Source organism: Triticum aestivum, chromosome 2A (genome assembly GCF_018294505.1).
Source record: "Triticum aestivum cultivar Chinese Spring chromosome 2A, IWGSC CS RefSeq v2.1, whole genome shotgun sequence".
NCBI classification, from domain to species: Eukaryota; Viridiplantae; Streptophyta; class Magnoliopsida; order Poales; family Poaceae; genus Triticum; species Triticum aestivum.
The window spans coordinates 565,615,520-565,634,154 of NC_057797.1; the positions used below are offsets into that span (position 1 = coordinate 565,615,520).

Sequence of the window (18,635 nt, forward strand, 5' to 3'; positions counted from 1 at the left end):
TCGGCCTCCCCCCTTGCTCCTTTATATATGGGGGCAGGGGCACCCCATACACACAACAATTGATCTGTTGATCTCTTAGCCGTGTGCGGTGCCCCCTCCACCACAATCCACCTCGGTTATATCGTAGCGGTGCTTAAGCGAAGCCCTGCGTCGGTAGCTTCATCAACATCGTCACCACGCTGTCGTGCTGATGAAACTCTCCCTCGAGCTCTACTGGATCGTGAGTTTGCGGGACGTCACCGAGCTGAACGTGTGCTGAATGCGGAGGTGCTGTACGTTCGGTACTGAAGATCGGTCGATCGTGAAGACGTACGACTACATCAACCGTGTTGTTATAACGCTTCTGCTTAACGGTCTACGAGGGTACATGGACGACGCTCTCCCTTCTCGTTGCTATGCATCACCATGATCTTGCGTGTGCGTAGGAAAATTTTGAAATTACTTCGTTCCCCAACTGCATCATCCTCTCCTTTTCGAGGAAATACCAACGCGGATCACAAGCATCATAAGTGTCCAATCATTAGCATTCTTTAATATATAATTCAATAGTTCTTCAGCTTGTTCAACAGTTCGTTCCCTGAAAACACAACTAGCAAAACTATCTAGGTAGTCCCTAGCAGCATCGGTTAGTCCATTATAGAAGATATCATGTATTTCATTTTTCTTAAGAGTATGATCAGGCAAAGCATTAAGTAATTGGAGATGTCTCCCCATAGCTGGAGGAAGACTCTCTTCTTCAATTTGCACAAAGTTAAATATTTCCTGTAAGGCAGCTTGTTTCTTATGAGTAGGAAAATATATTTTTAGAGAAGTAATATATCATATCCTGGGGACTATGCACACAACCAGGAGCAAGAGTATTAAACCAATTCTTAGCATCACCCTTTAATGAGGATGGAAACAACTTAAGAGTATATTAGTAGTGATTTTTTTCCTCATGAGAAAATAGGGTGGCTATATCATTCAATTAGTAAGGTGTGCCACAATAGATTCAGATTCATAACCATGAACATGATCATATTCAACCAAAGTAAATAACTTAGTATCGATAGAGAATTCGTAATACTTATTGGTAATAAAGATAGGAGAAGTAGCAAACTTAGTATCACATTTCATTTTCTCCATCATAGACTTTTCTTTCAGCTTACTCAGTAATTTCTTGACATCATCTCTATTATCAGGTATCTTAGTAATTTCAACTCTAGTAGGAGAGCTAGGAATAATAGGTGAATCATAATTTTTTCATCAGTTTCAACATTCTCAATTTCTTTAGCTTTAGCAATTTGTTCATCAAGAAATTCACCTAGTGGCACATTATTATCAAGCAGAGTACTAGCATCATCACAAGTGTCATTCATAGCAGAAGCAGTATCATCAATAACTTGTGGTATATCAGATTGAATAATAGGAGACGATGTCGCAAGTCTACTCAAAACAGATGGTGAATCAAGTGCGGAGCTAGATGATAGTTCCTTACCTCCCCTCATCTTAGAGGGTACGATGTTGGTCTTGGCATCTTTTAGATTCTTGATAGTGATCAACAAATATAATTCCCAAGTGACTCAACAAATAGAGCTATGCTCCCAAGCAACGGCGCCAGAAAAAGTTCTTGATAACCCACAAGTATAGGGGACCGTGATACTCTTCAAGGATAGTATTTCACCCAAATTTCTTGGTTCGGCACAAGGGAAGCCAAAGAATATTTGTAAGTATTAGCAGTTGAGTTCTCAATTCAACCGCACCTAGAGAACTAAATATCTACAGCAAAGTGTTTAGTAGCACAGTAGTTTGATAGATTGATAGTTTGATAGTAGTAGCAACAGTAGCAATAGTAACAGAAACAGTAAAAGTAGCAGTTTTGTAGTGATTGTAACAGCAACAAAACGAAAGTAACTTAGCAAAGATCAATATGTGAAAAGCGTAGGCATTGGACCAGTGATGGATATTTGTGTTGGATAACATTCATCATGTAACAGTCACAACCTAGAGTGATACACAATAGCTCCAATTCATCAATGTAATGTATGCATGTATTCCTTATATAGTCATATGTGCTTATAATAAGAACTTGAATGACATCTTTTGTCCTACCCTTCCGTGGCAGCGGGATCCATAAGGAAATCTAAGGGATATTAAGGCCTCCTTTTAATAGAGAAACATAACAAAGCATTAGCACTTAGTGAATACATGAACTCCTCATACTACGGTAATCACCAGAAAGAATCCCAATTATTTTCACCTTGGGGTATGTGGATCATAACACGTAATAGGTGCATGTAACTTGCAAGATAGGATCCAAAACACGCTTATATTCATGAAAATATAATAGGTTCAGATCTGAAATCATGGCATTCGGGCCCTAGTGACAAGCATTAAGCATAGCAAAGTCATAGCAACATCAATCTCGGAACATAGCGGATGCTAGGGATCAAACCCTAACAAATTGACTCGATTACATGATAAATCTCATCCAACTCCATCACCGTTCAGCAAGCCTATGAAGGAAATACTCACTCTTGGTGCTGAGCATCATGGAATTATTGATAAAGAAGGGTTAATAATGATGGTGCCGATGAATTCCCCTCTTCGGAGCCCCAAACGGACTCTAGATCGGCCCTCCCGATGAAGAATAGGAGGTGGCGGTAGCTCCACATCGGAAAATGTGATGAAACTTCTTCTCTTATTTTTTTCTCAGGGAAATGGAATTTATAGCGCTGGAATTAGGATCAGCGAAACCTCGTGGGCCCCACAAGGTAATAGGGTGCGCCTTGGGGGTGGCCACACCTTGTTGCCTTGTGGGCAACTGGTGGCCCCCCTCCGGTGGATCTTCGCTCCAGTATTTTTTATATATTACATAAAAAATCTCCAATCTTTTTCCAATTCCGAGAACTTTTATTTCTGCACAAAAAACAACACCATGGTAGTTCTGTTGAAAACAGCGTCAGTCCGGGTTAGTTTCACTCAAATCATGCAAATTAGAGTCCAAAACAAGAGCAGAAGTGGTTGGAAAAGTAGATATGACAGAGACGTATCAGCTAGCGTGCCCAGTAGTGAGAGCTCAAGCTCGCGCTCTGCGTCCTCAATCTATGTAGAGCGAGCGAGGAAGCAAAAGGCATTGGATGATCGTAGGGAGGGTGGCCCGTTAGAGGAAGCCACGGCATGGGCGCGTGCATGGAGTGGCTAACGAGGTGACCGCAGTCCTGCAAGATGTTGGAGCTTGCAGACCGTCCATCACGGGAGATGAGGATGGGTCATGGAGTCACGGGGGAGTAGGGGAGGTGTCGGAGGAGGGTAGCAGGGAGCGTGGTTTGGAGCAAGAGTGTGTGATGTGCCTGTAAAAGCCGAAGCATTTGCACCTAATATACCAGTGCGCACTCCACGCGCGGGTGACCGTAGAGGCACCTGGAGCACACATCACTGGCAGAGCGCGGCGAGATGCCGGTTCAGGGCGCGGTGATACGGCAGCACGTCGATGGGCGCGACGACATAGACAATGGCGCCATAGCTTGCAACCGGAAGCCACATGTGACCTGCCACCCATCTTCCTCGACTGGTCCCACATCAGTCGAGATGCGGCGGATCTTGGACCGAAGCATGCATAGCGGCACCGGGGTGGGGTCCTCCCCCACGACGGGGCTAGAGGCCATGTCGGGGCTCACGACCATGGGTGAGCCACAGAGTGTGTGTCAATAGAAGAGGGGGACGGACCCAATAGACGAGGGGCTCAATTTGAGCCACCTCCATGCATAGTCGCGTCAGCGGCCAACGGGGGAGGGAAGGGCATGGGGTGGCAGAGGAGGGAGTTAGAGCGACATTGAGGTGCGCGTCAATGCCAAAGTGGCAGCCGGTGAGAGCTAGGATCTAGGAGCGGCGACAGGCACTCCTCCATCGTAAGAGGGGAGATGTTTGCTTTCATAAAAAAGTGCATATGCTCTACCGCATGTTTCCTGGCTTCTGTCAGATTCAGGGCTCCACAGACCCAAGAAAGGTCCAAACTCTGGGGCGTGTGCGAAGATCTCGACCTCTCAAGACTCGAGCTCGTTGCCCTACAGCCTAGCCTCGCCGGATACACGCTCGAATGGGGAAGAAGATGGACAAGGCAGTTTACCCAGGTTCGGGCAACCTTGCGGTGGAAACCCCTACTCCTGCTTTGTTGTGGATTGGCCTTACTAGGAGGTTTGGGGATGAACTAGTATAGTGGATGAGGTGCCTCGCGAGGGCTCAAGGGGAGTGAGAATGAGCTGACCCGTTCTACGGTGGTATAGTGGCCTTGGTCCTCTTCCTTGGAAACTTAGGCGGGAAGGGATTCCACAACAGCCAATTTGAAAGGGGACAAGAGGTACACCCTATCCTGACAAAAGGCGGTCCTCTCCTGCAAAGCTTCTGGTCGTGATGCAGCAGTGGGCTCGGCGATGACATTCGTCCCGCCAAGCTCGTGGTCTTGGTCTCATTGCACCAGAATGGAAAACTTTGGGGTATTCCTTGGGAATCCACGTCTGTGCTTGCTCCCTTAGCACCGAAAGGGAAACTATCTCCTCTGCGCCCGCTGGCGCCACCTGGCCTTACTCGTCACGGATCACGTCATCGCAGCCTCATGAGGCTGGGCACTTGCATAGGAATCTCCGCTCCTCTGGAGGCAGCCTGGGGAGGTCGCTCCCACTGGAGGTCTTGGCGTCATCTGCCTCATGAGGCCGGGGGGCCTCGCGAGGGTCTTGTCTTGGTGGTCTCATGGATGGGCCATACCAGGTCGTCGAGGGAGCCACGGCATGGGCCACAGGCAGGCAAGTCTAGGTACACTGGTTCCCAAAACACCGACAGTAGCCCCCGGGCCCAAGGCGTGCTCGGGCTGGCTTCGAGGCGAAGCCAAGGGGCAAGGGTGAAGCGCTGCAGGCCCCAAACGCCCGTGGGCCAAGCTAACGCGTGGCACTTGACGGGATGTGGACACCTCCACTTCCCAACGCCGCCTCGGCAACTGCCCCGACTTGACAACTGCCTGGCACATGCAGCAGCGCCATCATCACTCGGAACATGGAAGGGCGCCGGTTAGCGAGGCAGAGCCCCCAGCCTGTCTTCATCCCCTTGCCTGCAATCTCCTCTTCTCCTATCTCCGCCGCGCCGTCACCTCGCCAGAGCGACCATGGCGCCAACAAGGAGGTTCTCGGCGAAGAGAAGGGCAAGGCCCCACGGGAGGAACCAGAGTTGCTTTCGCCGAAGAAATGGCACGGCCGCCCATGAAAGGCCACCGCAGTGCCCGCAGCCATCCTACCCTGGGGCGAGCGCGCCCCGTCGGGGCAAGCATTCACGCAGAGGGCCCCGCTCATGGGAACAGTCGCGGAGGACGAAGCTGAGAAGGGGAGCAAGTGGCGACCGCATAACCACTTCGCCCGCCGACCCATGCCGACAGCACGACCCACGAGTTTGTGGTGTGGGCGGTGATGCCACCATGCACCTGGTCTGAAACCCCCCTCTGACATGACCGCCTGGCGCCTGGCCTCATGAACTGCCAAAGCATGCTGCGCGGAGTGCTAGTACGAGGCGGCCATATTTAGCAGGCCAAACGACATGCAGACGTAGTTGCAAGGGTAGCCCCCACTCCACTCGACACTGCACAGCCAGAAGAGGTCCTATGAAGTGGCCCTGTTAAGGCCCGGGATGTTGACGCAGACACACAGCTCGCTGCCCATGTCAGGGGTCGTAGTTTCATTGGGAGGTCGTGCGGGGCGGCGCTCGCCATGCATGGCCCTTGCCTCCTGAAGCTCCTAGATCTCCTTGGTGATGAACTCTCACGCACATGGCGCCTCGCGTCGTGTGTCTTGCTCATGGGGACACGCATCAAAGCATGCATCCAAGTGGTGCCCGAGCACCTCCCTCGCCGCACTGGTCAGGTCAGAGGCTCTCCAGTCGGAAGCCCCCAAGCCCGTCCTAAGGGAGGCACGGGGCGCACCTTCCTATGTGGGAGGAATGGGCGCCCTAGCAGTGGGCGCGAAGCCTGAGGCGCCATCGGCGGGCGCACCAGCCTCCTGACGACTCTTGACGAGGAGCCGCTTCTTCTTCTTGGGGGTGGTCTCTGGAGGTAGGACGGCGCCCTCGTCGTCTAGGTTGTCAGCCACTGTGGCTTGGTAGACTTGCTCGAGGGAGCACACCGCATCCTTCTCATCACAGGCAACCATGATGATGCCGCCACTCCCTGGCATCTTGAGGACATTGTAGCCGTGGTGGGTTGCCGCCATGAACTTGGCGAGGGTCGGATACCCCGGGATGGCATTGTACGGGAGTCTGATGTGTGCGATGTCGAATTCGACAAGCTCGGTTTGGTAGTTGTCATGCTTGCCGAAGGTGATTGGGAGGCGTACCTGCCTCAGGGGGGTGGTGGAGTCGTCGGTCACTCCTAATAAGGGCTTGGTTGGTAGGAGTTGGTCATAAGGCACTTGGAGCGTCTCGAGTTAATGTCTTAACAGAAAGGACATTGAACCCCGCTCCACCGTCGATGAGGGTTTTGGTGATGAGGATGTTGCTGATGGTGGGTGTGCACAACATGGGAAGCGCGCCTCCGGCGGCCGAGCACTTGAGGTGGTCCTTGGAGTCAAAAGTGATAGCGTACTGCGACCACTTGAGAGGCGTGCGGCCTCGGGCCTTGTGAGGGTTGCGTTCACCTCACGAGCGAACTGCTTGAAGATGCGATGCGAGGCTCGGGTCTAAGCACCGCCCAGGATGCAGGTGATAGCACGAGGTTCTTGGAAGCCCCCAGCCCCATCATCCTGTCGATTGTCATTGTTTCTCCTTGGTGGTGGCAGCAACGGAGGGAGGCCGGCATTGCCCTGAGGACGGGCTTCACGAGGCTGGTCACGCCAGGGCCCGTCGTGAGCCTCATCACACCAGCGCTCCTCGCGAGGCTGGTCGCGCCAGTCCTGGCGAGGGTCGCAGTTGTCCTAGCGGCATCCGCCGCCACAATAGCCACGGTCACCCCGCTCGGGGCGGCGACCGAGGCACCCCTCGCGGAGGGCCCTGAGCTCCTGGAAGTCATTGGTGTTGTGGTTGTGGACGTTGTGGAAGATGCAGGACGGGCGGTTGCCCTGGTGAGGTTCGTCATGGTCGCGACCATGCTTCATCTCAGGTTCGGCCGCAAGCATGGTGGGACCCTTGCACTTTGCCTCCTTAGACTTGGCCTTCTTGTCTTCTGGATTGATGGCAGCTGGAACTACGTCGGTATTTCCCCAGAGAGGAAGGGATGATGTAGCACAGCGATGGTAGAGTATTTCCCTCAGTTATGAAACCAAGGTATCGAACCAGTAGGAGAACCAAGCAACACAATGTAAATAGCCACTGCACACAAATAACAACTCCTCGCAACCCGACGTGTTAAAGGGGTTGTCAATCCCTTTCGGGTAACGGCGCCAGAAATTGGTGTGTGACGGTAAAAAGGTTGTAATAGATTGGATAAATAGATTGCAAATAAAAGAAAGTGCGGCAAAGTATTTTTCATATTTTTGGTTTAATAGATCTGAAAATAAAAGCAAGGAAAAAGTAGATCGCAAAGGCAAATATATGAGAAATAAGACCCGGGGGTCGTAGGTTTCACTAGTGGCTTCTCTCGAGAAAAATAGCAAACGGTGGGTGAACAAATTCCTGTTGGGCAATTGATAGAACTTCAAATAATTATGACGATATCCACGCAATCATCATTACATAGGCATCACGTCCAAGATTAGTAGACCGACTCCTGCCTGCATCTACTACTATTACTCCACACATCGACCGCTATCCAGCATGCATCTAGTGTATTAAGTTCATGGAAAAACGGAGTAATGCAATAAGAACGATGACATGATGTAGACAAGATCCGTTTATCTATATGGCGGTAGATATAGATCTCGTCTTTTTATCCTTAGTAGTAACGATACATACGTGTCGGTTCCCTTTCTGTCACTAGGATCAAGCACCGTAAGATCGAACCCACTACCGGGCACCTCTTCCCATTGCAAGATAAATAGATCGAGTTGGCCAGACAAAACCTAAATATTGGAGAAGAAATATGAGGCTATAAGAGATCATGCATAAAAGAGATCAAAGAAACTCAAATACTTTCATGGATATAAAAACATAGATCTGATCATCAACTCGAAGTTCATCGATCCCAACAAACACACCCCGAAAGAGTTACATCATATGGATCTCCAAGAGACCATTGTATTGAGGATCAAGAGAGAGAGAGAGAGAGCTGAAGCCATCTAGCTACTAACTACAGACCCGAAGGTCTACAAATAACTACTCACGCATCATCGGAGAGGTACCAATGGAAGTGGTGAACCCCTCTGTGATGGTGTCTAGATTGGATCTGGTGTTTTCTGGACTCTGCAGCGGCTGGATGAATATTTCATTGACTCCCCTAGGGTTTTGGGAATATTTGGGTATTTATAGAGCAAAGAGGCGGTCCGGGGGGCACCCGAGGTGGGCACAACCCACCTGGGCGCGCCAGGGCCTCCTGGCGCGCCCTGGTGGGTTGTGCCCCCCTCAGGGCACCCCCAGATGCAACCAGAGCCCATCTGCCTCCTTTTGACCCATAAAAAATCATCGTAAATTTTTGTGCCATTTGGACTCCGTTTGATATTGATTTCCTGCGATGTAAAAAACATGGAAAAAACAGGAACTGGCGCTGGGCACTATGTCAATAGGTTAGTACCAAAAAATGATATAAAATGACTATAAAATTATTATAAAACATCCAAGCTCGATAATAAAATAGCATGGAACAATCAAAAATTATAGATGCGTTGGAGACGTACCAGCATGCCCAAGCTTAACTCCTACTCGTCCTCGAGTAGGTAAGTGATAAAAACAGAATTTTTGATGTGGAGTGTTGTTCAACAAGTCATATCATATTCTTTTCTTTATAGTATGGACATTTGGACTTTTATGTGATTCAAAGCAATAGTCTAGTTTTGACATAATAATTTAGATACTCAACCACATCAACAAGCAACCATGTCTTCCAAAATATCAACGTAAAATAAGTTATCCCTAGCCCATCATGCTCAAACATTGATCCATTCATGAAACACACTCGAATATTAACTACACCCAATACTTGAGCACGATCATATTGCCTCCTAGTTGGTGCTTTTTATGAGAGAAGATGGAGACTCAAATTTCAAAATAAAAATTGCATAAAGTAAATGAAAGTCCCTTCGCAGAGGGAAGTAAGGATTTGTAGATGTGCCAGAGCTCAAAGCGAAATATTTGAGATAAAAACATTTTGGGAGGTGTATCCATCCCACCAACGAAGACGACTTAGAGTTCCGAACACTTTCCATGCTAGATATGCCATAGGCGGTTCCCAAACAGAAAATAAAGTTTCTTCCTTTTTCCACCATAACTTTCACTTACATGGCTAGCCGTATCCACGAGTGCCCTCCATACAAACACTTTCCAAGGAATTTATTATTTGACAACATAAAGTAAATTCATTTTTATTTTTGCATTTCGGGACTGGGCATCCCTAATACCTTTGCCTTACTCTCGTGCAATGACAAGTGAATAAACACTCGTCTTGAGAATAACACATCTAGCATGGAAAATATTAGCCACCCCTCTCTGCTCCGCGAGCGAAAAAAACACACAAAAGAGAAGTTTATTTTGAAAATTAGAGATGACACATGAAAATTTTCTTAGAACGGCAAAAGAATACCGCATATAGGTATATATAGTGGGCTCATGTGGCAAAACTGCTTTAAAGGATTTTGGATGCACAAGTAGAGGTCATACTTGGTGCAAAATGAAGGGTAGCAAAAATTGGGAAGCGACCAACCAAGAAACGAATAATCTCATAAGCAAGCATTAAGCATAATTAGCACCAAATAATGCACCACAACTAGGATATAATTTTCATTGCATGACTATTGACTTTCGTACTTGCATAGGGAATCACAAACCTTAACACCCATATTCTTACTAGAGCACAATTACTCATCAACATAACTCACATATCAGATCATCGTATCTCAAAACTATTACTAAGAATCAAGTTTATTTTGCCCAATGATCTTCATGACATTTTATTTACTTTATCCTTCTTGGATATCTATCACTTTGGTACTAATTTTCATGAGTTGCTTTTCATAAGCTCAAACAAATATAAGTGAAGATCATGAGCATAACAAATTTTCTTTCTCTCAAAATAATTTAAGTGAAGCAAGAAAGAATTTCTTAAAAAATTTACTAACTCTCAAATAAATCTAAGTGAAGCAAGAGAGCATTTCTTCAAAAATAACAAAGCATGCCGTGCTCAAAAATATATAAGTGAAGCACTAGAGCAAGTCCTAACTCATAAAAGATTTAAGTGGAGCATAGAGAGCAATTCTAATAAGTCATGACATAATTTTGGCTCTCTCAAATAGGTGTGTCCAGAAAGGATTGATAACTTAAAAAACAAAATAATACAAGCAAATACACATATCATACAAGACGCTCCAAGAAAAACACATATCATGTGATGAATAAAAATATAGTCTCAAGTAAAATACCGATAGTTGTTGGAAGAAAGCGGGGATGCCACTTAGGGTCATCCCCAAGCTTAGTTGGTTGCTCATTCTTGGATAATAGCTTGGGATGCCGGGGCATCCCCAAGCTTAGGCTCTTACATCCTTCCTTCATCCATCGTAAGATAACCCAAAACTTGGAAACTTCAATCACACAAAACTCAACAAAGCCTTCATGAGATCCGTTAGTATAAGAATAATAAACCACTACTATAAGTGATGTATCAAACCAATTCATATTTTGTTTTTGTATTATATCTACTATATTACAACTTTTCTATGGCAAAAACTCAGTCATCAAAATAAGCACACAACACAAAGAAAACAGAATCTGTCAAAACAGAACAGTCTGTAGTAATCTGACTATTTTGAATACTTTTGTAACTCTAAAAACTCCGAAAAATTAGGACGACCTGAGAAATTTGTATATTGATCTACTTCAAGTGGAATGGGTATATTATCGCTCTCTGGTAAAAAATGAAAATTAATTTCGTGAGCGCAAACTTTCTGTTTTTTTCAGCAAGATCAAACAACTATTACCCAAGAAGATCCTAAAGGATTACTTGGAACAAACACTAATTAAAACATAAAAAACACAATTATAACAGTAGCATAATTGTGTAAACACACAAGAACAGGAAGCAAAAAGCAAAAATAAATTTTATTCATTGGGTTGCCTCCCAACAAGCGCTATAGTTTTACGCCCTTAGCTAGGCATAAAGCAAGGATCTAAGTTTTGTCTTCTGAAGTTTGGGCAACTTTTTAAGGGTTTTCTCAAACCCGAGAGGCTCTTTACGCTTCCCCAAATTCTCCAGAAAATAAACCATCTTAAGATCCAAAATATCCAACGCTTGTTGCAAAGAGTAATCATAGTATTCATGCGATTGATACTACCATTGAGGTGTTTGAGGAGTTCATTATATTTCTGTATTTCAACCATATGTTTATGCAAATAACCAAGTTTGTCCAGCATTTGGGGTCCCTCAGGGGTAAAATGAAACCCCTTATTTTGAGGTGGAATTCCCAAAATTCCCTCTAAGATTTCATAGGCAGCATTGGCATCAAGTTCAATAAAATTTCCTTTAGCGGCAAAATCGATAAGTTGTCTATGATGCAAAACCAACCCTATGTAAAAATTATGAAGCAAAACCTTGGCGTCCCCCTTTAGGTTAGAAATACGATATGATTCCATAAGCCTATACTAGGCATCTTTCAAATTTTCTCCTTGTCTTTGCTTGAAGTACAAGACTTCAAAATCTGGTGACAAAGGAGGAGTAGGGACGCTAGCCATCGAGACTAGAAAGCAAGAGAACAGCGAACGGAAAAAGAGAGGCGAATAAAATGGCAAATTTTTGTGAAGTGGGGGAGAGGAAAACGAGAGGCAAATGGCAAATAATGTAAATTGCATGGAGATGAGATTTGTGATTAAGAACCTGGTTATGATGAAGATTCTCCCCAGCAACGATGCCAGAAATTCTCCTTGATGGCAGCTGGAACTACGTCGGTGTTTCCCCGGAGAGGGAGGGATGATGTAGCACAGCGACGGTAGAGTATTTCCCTCGGTTATGAAACCAAGGTATCAAACCAGTAGGAGAACCAAGAAAAACAACGTAAACAACCCCTGCACACAAATAGCAACACCTCGCAACCCGACATGTTAAAGGGGTTGTCAATCCCTTTCGGGTAACGACGCTAGAAATTGGTGCCTGCCGGTAAAAAGGTTGTAATGGATGGGATAAATAGATCGCAAATAAAAGAAAGTGTGGCAAAGTATTTTTGTATTTTTGGTTTAATAGATCTGAAAATAAAAGCAAGGAAAAGGTAGATCGCAAAGGCAAGTATATCAGAAATAAGACCCAGGGGTCGTAGGTTTCACTAGTGGCTTCTCTATAGAAAAATAGCAAACGGTGGGTGAACAAATTACTATTGGGCAATTGATAGAACTTCAAATGGTTATGATGATATCCAGGCAATGGTCATTACATAGACATCACGTCCAAGACTAGTAGACCGACTCCTGCCTGCATCTACTACTATTACTCCACACATCGACCGATATCCAGCATGCATCTAGTGTATTAAGTTCATGGAAAAACGGAGTAATGCAATAAGAACGATGACATGATGTAGACAAGATCCGTTTATCTATATGGCGGTAGATATAGATCTCGTCTTTTTATCCTTAGTAGCAACAATACATACGTGTCGGTTCCCTTTCTGTCACTGGGAGCAAGCACCGTAAGATCGAACCCACTACCGAGCACCTCTTCCAATTGCAAGATACATAGATCGAGTTGTCCAAACAAAACCCAAATCTCGGAGAAGAAATACGAGGCCATAAGAGATCATGCATAAAAGAGATCAAAGCAACTCAAATACTTTCATGGATATAAAAACATAGATCTGATCATAAACTCGAAGTTCATCGATCCCAACAAACACACCACAAAAGAGTTACATCATATGGATCTCCAAGAGACCATTGTATTGAGGATCAAGAGAGAGAGATGAAGCCATCTAGCTACTAACTACGGACCTGAAGGTCTACAAAGAACTACTCACGCATCATCGGAGAGGCACCAATGAAAGCGGTGAACCCCTCCGTGATGGTGTCTAGATTGAATCTGGTGTTTCTGGACTCTACAGCGACTGGATGAATATTTCGTTGACTCCCCTAGGTTTTTGGGAATATTTGGGTATTTATAGAGAAAAGTGGCGGTCCGGGGGGCACTCGAGGTGGGCAGAACCCACCTGGGCGCGCCAGGGCCTCCTGGCGCGCTCTGGTGGGTTGTGCCCCCTCGAGGCACCCCCCAGGTGCAACCAGGGCCCATCTGCTTCCTTTTGACCCATAAAAAATCATCATAAATTTTCGTGTCATTTTGGACTCCGTTTGATATTGATTTCCCGCGATGTAAAAAACATGGAAAAACCTGAACTGGCAACTCGGCACTATGTCAATAGGTTAGTACCAAAAAATGATATAAAATGACTATAAAATGATTATAAAACATCCAAGATTGATAATAAAACAACATGGAACAATAAAAAATTATAGATACGTTGGAGACATATCATGGATCGGCCTCCGGAAGCTCGAGGAGGGAGAGGCGCCCCTCTTCGGCCCTTGCGCACTTGTTTGCCATGTTGAACATCTCCAGGGCTGAGCACAGGTCCTCGTGAATGGCGAGCTCCTCCTTCATCTTGACATCCCAGACGCCATCAGAGAATGCTGAGATAATGGCCTCGTCCGATGCCTTTGGGATCTTGAGGCGGACGTTCGTGAAACGCTGTATGTACTTGTGCAAGGTTTCGCCCGGCTGCTGCTTCACACGCCGCAGATCGCCCACCACGGGAGCGCGGTCTCGGGTGCCCTGAAAGTTGGCGATGAAGCGCTCACGGAGCTCCTCCCAGGAGGAGATCGACCCCTTCGGGAGGTTCAGGAGCCAAGAGCGCGCATCGTCCTTGAGGGCCATGGGGAACCAGTTCGCCATGACCTTGTCATCACCGTTTGCCGCTTTGATGCTCAGCGCGTAGAGCTGGAGGAATTCCGTGGGGTCGAGGTGCCGTCATAACGTGGAGGCAGGTCTGGCTTGAACTTGCTGGGCCAGACAACACGGCGCAGCTCCGGGGTGAAGGCGCGGCAGCCCGCTGCACTCACTGGTGCGGGCCGCATGGGTGGAGCTCGGTCTTGATGGCAGCGTGCCGCAACCTCCAGAGGCGCGCGGTCCTGGTGCTGGCGCTGGGAGCGCGCACGCATCGGCTTGCGGCCGCTGGACCACTTGGCAACTCGCTTCATCGAGCGCCAGCGCTCGCGCCGTGGGTCGCGTCGGGGCGCATCAGGCCTGGGCTCGGGGTCGGCGCCGCGCAGAGGAGGAGGAGGCGCACTGTGAGCCATGTCGCCCGCCTGGGACGACGGGGGAAGGAGCAAGCAGGACGGTGCAGGGGCCTCGCCGGCGGCGTTGACGAGCTCGGCGATGCGGCCAAACCAGTCGTCGTAGAGGGCGTTGGTGGGGAGATAATGCATGAGCTCGCGCGTCATGAGCAGCGCGGCCTGTGCATTTGCGGGCCTGTGGCGAGCGTGGGAGGATGATACCGTGGTCCGAGTGGGTGACGGAGTGGCGGTGCGACCGTCACGCCGCACTGAGGGTGGCAGCGACGAATCCTGGTGCTCGTGAGCAGTGGGGTCAGTGGTAGCGTTGGCCGTGGGGGAGGCAGAGCAGCGAGGAGAGTCGTTGCCCACGGGTGACGTTTGGGCAACTCGAGTTGCCCGGCGCTCGGCCCGGACACGATGTGTGTCGGCCATGGGAGCGACGGAATGGAGGCGAAGCGAAGGTGGAAGAAGGACTTCGACACGCCCCTACCTGGTGCATCAAATGCCAGATTCAGGGCTCCGCAGACCCCAAGAAAGGTCTGAACTCTAGGGCGTGTGTGAAGATCTCAACCTCTCAAGCCTCTAGCTCGTCGCCCTACAGCCTAGCCTCACCTGATACACGCTCGAACGGGGAAGAAAACAGACACGACAGTTTACCCAGGTTCGGGCCACCTTGTGGTGTAAAACCCTACTCCTGCTTTGTGGTGTATTGGCCTCATGAGGAGGTTTGGGGATAAACTAGTACAGTGGATGAGCTTCCTCGCGAGGGCCCAAGGGGAGTGAGAATGAGTCGACCCGTTCTACAGTGGTGGCTAACCTATATTTATAGTGGCCTTGGTCCTCTTCCCTGAAAACTTAGGCGGGAAGGGATTTCACGGTGGCCAATTTGAAAGGGGACAAGAGGTACACATCCCGACAAAAGATGGTCTTCTCCTGCAAAGCTTCTGGTCGTGACGCAGCAGTGGGCTCGGCGATGACATCCGTCCTGCCGAGCCCGTGGTCTTGGTCTCATTGCACCGGAATGCAAACCTTTGGGGGATTCCTTGGGAACCCGCATCTATCCTTACTCCCTTAGCATCGAAAGGGAAATTGTCTCCTCTGCACCCGCTGGCACCCGCCTGGCCTTGGTCGTCACGGCTCACGTCATCGCAGCCTCGTGAGGCTGGGCAGTTGCATAGGAATCTCCGCTCCTCGGGAGGCAGCCTTGGGAGGCCACTCCCTCTGGAGGTCTTGGCGTCATCCGGCTCGTGAGGCCAGGGGGCCCTCGCGAGGGTCTTGTCTTGGTAGTCTCACGGATGGGCCGTACCAGGCCGTCGAGGGAGCCACGCCGTGGGCCACAGGCAAGCAAGTCTGGGTACCCTGGTTCTCAGGACGCCGACAGCTTCTTCTCGGTCGTCGAAAACAATTCTACTTCCTTCCACCGACATGTGGGACATCCGATATATGGGTCCACGTGTCATGCATCAAATTAGAGTGTAGAACTTCAGGGGAGAGTCATTCCGGTCGTAGCGCTACAGTAATAATGAATAATGAGTCGTCAAATCACAAAACCTCATCTTTTTTGTAGTAAGTTGGACATACGAAGCAACCATCATTTCAGTATTTATTGAATCCGTTTTTTACTAAAAAAATAAAGAAAATGACCACTTGCGAAGATTTGATGCTTACAACAAACCATATACCACATGAACCTTTCAAATACGTGGATGATCCTAGAAAACAATATTCCTTTTGTTCCATAATATAAGAGCGTAGTGTCACAGAGGGAATAATATACATTCGCTTTATCGTAGTGGGCACATTCAGTGGTGGAGCCAAGAATTTCCTCCTTTGTATTTATTGGTTATCATTTGTGCAATGCAATAGCAACATGACAACAAACTAGGAATAGTATACCAACCGATTACAATTATTTGATATTTTATGGAATGCCTTGGCGTCGCCACTGGGCACGGTAGCTATGAGTCCCAGCTATTTGGGCCATTCGATGGCCTCCATCAACAGGCTATATTGATTCTTTGATTTTGAGATTCACAAGTTTAAGCTACTACTCTTTTCGTTTCATAATGTAAGACTTTTTTTAGCACTAGTATATAATGTAAAAAAACATTTTATATCATGGAACGGAGGGAGCAAGTATATATAGATATAATCATATAAAGATCCCAAAATTCCATCATTTTGTCCGTCTTATAAGAGTGTGTCTAGGGCACATCTAGATGTGCTCTACTTATTGCACATCTAAGTGAGTGAATCAAGCATAAAGAAAAAAGAAAAAAGAAAATATCCACACAAATCTCGATGTAAGATCAATAACATAGAATTTAGATGTGCAATACTTATGACACATCTAGATGTGCTTTAGCAACTGTTTTTATAAATAGCCACATACTCCCATCCGAAGATCCGCTCGTTCAAAAAATACTCCCGGACCTAGTACACCTAAACCACGTCACAGTCCCTAAAAAAACACGTCACGGACGCGTGGGACCCGTGTATTTGGTAGCCCACCTGTCATCGGAAGGTCAGCGTCTTGAGTAAGGAACCCTCAAAGTGGTACCGACTACCCATGTCCCTTCATTTTCGGCGGCCCCCACGCGTCCCGCAACCCACGAACCGACAATGTGGACCCACAGAAATCATGAGACCCACACGGCAGCGATACCGCCCACGACTTATCCGAAGAAATCTCCCTTCCTCGACTGAACCAGAACCCTACTGCCGCGGCGCTTCCCCGGCTGCCCAGCTCCTGGCCATCCCCCGGACTCTTCATCATCTCCCCTAAATCCCAACGCCGATCGATCTCCAAGATTTCCCCGAGCGATTCCATCTCCCCAATCAGAATTCTATTCGCCTGAATCGGAGCAGGACTGCCCCCGTCCCGTCGTCATGGGCGGCTGGAACCGCATCTCCAGTGTCGGTGGTCTGCTGAAGCCGCTCGCCGGCGTCCCTTTCCGCTCCATACCCGGCGCCGGCGCCGCCTACTTCATCGTCGGCTCCGCGCTCGGGGTCTTCGCGATGCTGCACGCCTCCGAGTCCGAGGTCGGCCGCGAGTGGGCCTCCGCCGCGCACTGGGCCGCCCTGTCCCGCTCCGTGGGCGCGCACCACGTGCTCGTCGTAATGTCCCTGCTCTTCCTGGGCGCCATGGTCTGGCGCCTCGGCAAGCGCTGCGACGCGGTGGAGGGGCTCGTGGGGAGCGCGGGCGCCACGGTGCAAGCGGTGCGCGTCAGAGGCGTCGTCTGCACCGTGTGTGGGAGTGGGACGAAGGCGCGGGCTCTCAACAAAGGCAGCTCGGCCCACACCGTGGAGCGCCCCCGCTCTGGCAGCTGCTCCGACAAGCCTGTTTCGAGGTCGCTGGCTTTTGAGCTGGAGCAGGAGGCCAACACGGAGGATGAGGACATCGAGAGCGAGGTGAACGGCGCGGAGGAGGGCAACGTGGAGCGGCTCAGGCGGCGGCTCGTGCGGGAGAGGAGGCTGAAGGAGGCGGCGCTAGAGGAGCTGGAGAAGGAGAGGCGCGCGGCGGCCTCTGCAGCTGATGAGGCCATGGCCAAGATCGCGTGCCTGCGGAACGAGAAGGCGCTGGTGGAGCGCGAGGCCAAGCAGTTCCGGGAGATGGTGCAGCAGAAGCAGATGTACGACCGGCAGGTAATCGAGTCTCTTCAGTGGATGATCAATAAGTTCGGCATGCAATCCGGGGAGCCAGAGTTTTCATCCGAGCAAGCCGTGTCAGAGACAAGCGAGGACGACCGAGACAAGCGGTTGTAGATCCTGCTTCCTGGTAGCTCAATGGAGCAGAAACGTTGGCCTGAAGCTGGGGAAGTTCTTGACAGTTCAGGTTCTTCATTTTGTATGGCATTCAGCAGCCATATAGGGCCTCCCAATGCCCAAATTTTGATAGCTGGTGCTGCTGTGAGATTACTCAAGCAGACAAAGCTCTGCAGAGATATATGTAATATCCACCTGTAAATATACCATCCTTTGCAAGCTCCTAAGATGTGATTAATAATCGTACTAGATGCTTCAACTGCACAGATGCTCAATGCTATCTGCGGGACCCTTTCAAGTCTTATTATTGTGAACTCAATAGATGTGTGTAGTCTTTTGGTACATGATGTTGGATTTCTAAATGCAAAAATCTTCCAGTTTCGAGTAAGTCCCAGCTTTGGAATACCTCAAAAGGCATTTACGGGTTTTGACTGTGTTGATTTACAAGCCACATTTGCCTTCTC

General features: G+C 48.5%; 1 protein-coding gene across 1 annotated transcript; it reads left to right on the top strand.

Moving 5' to 3' along the window:
* Nucleotides 1-17,075: 17,075 nt before the first annotated feature.
* On the top strand, nt 17,076-18,420 carry LOC123189452 (protein FLOURY 1). Its single transcript, XM_044601870.1, has one exon. The coding sequence runs from the start codon at nt 17,296-17,298 to the stop codon at nt 18,169-18,171; it is 876 nt and encodes a 291-aa protein (XP_044457805.1). The 5' UTR covers nt 17,076-17,295; the 3' UTR covers nt 18,172-18,420.
* The last annotated feature ends 215 nt before the right edge of the window (nt 18,421-18,635 follow it).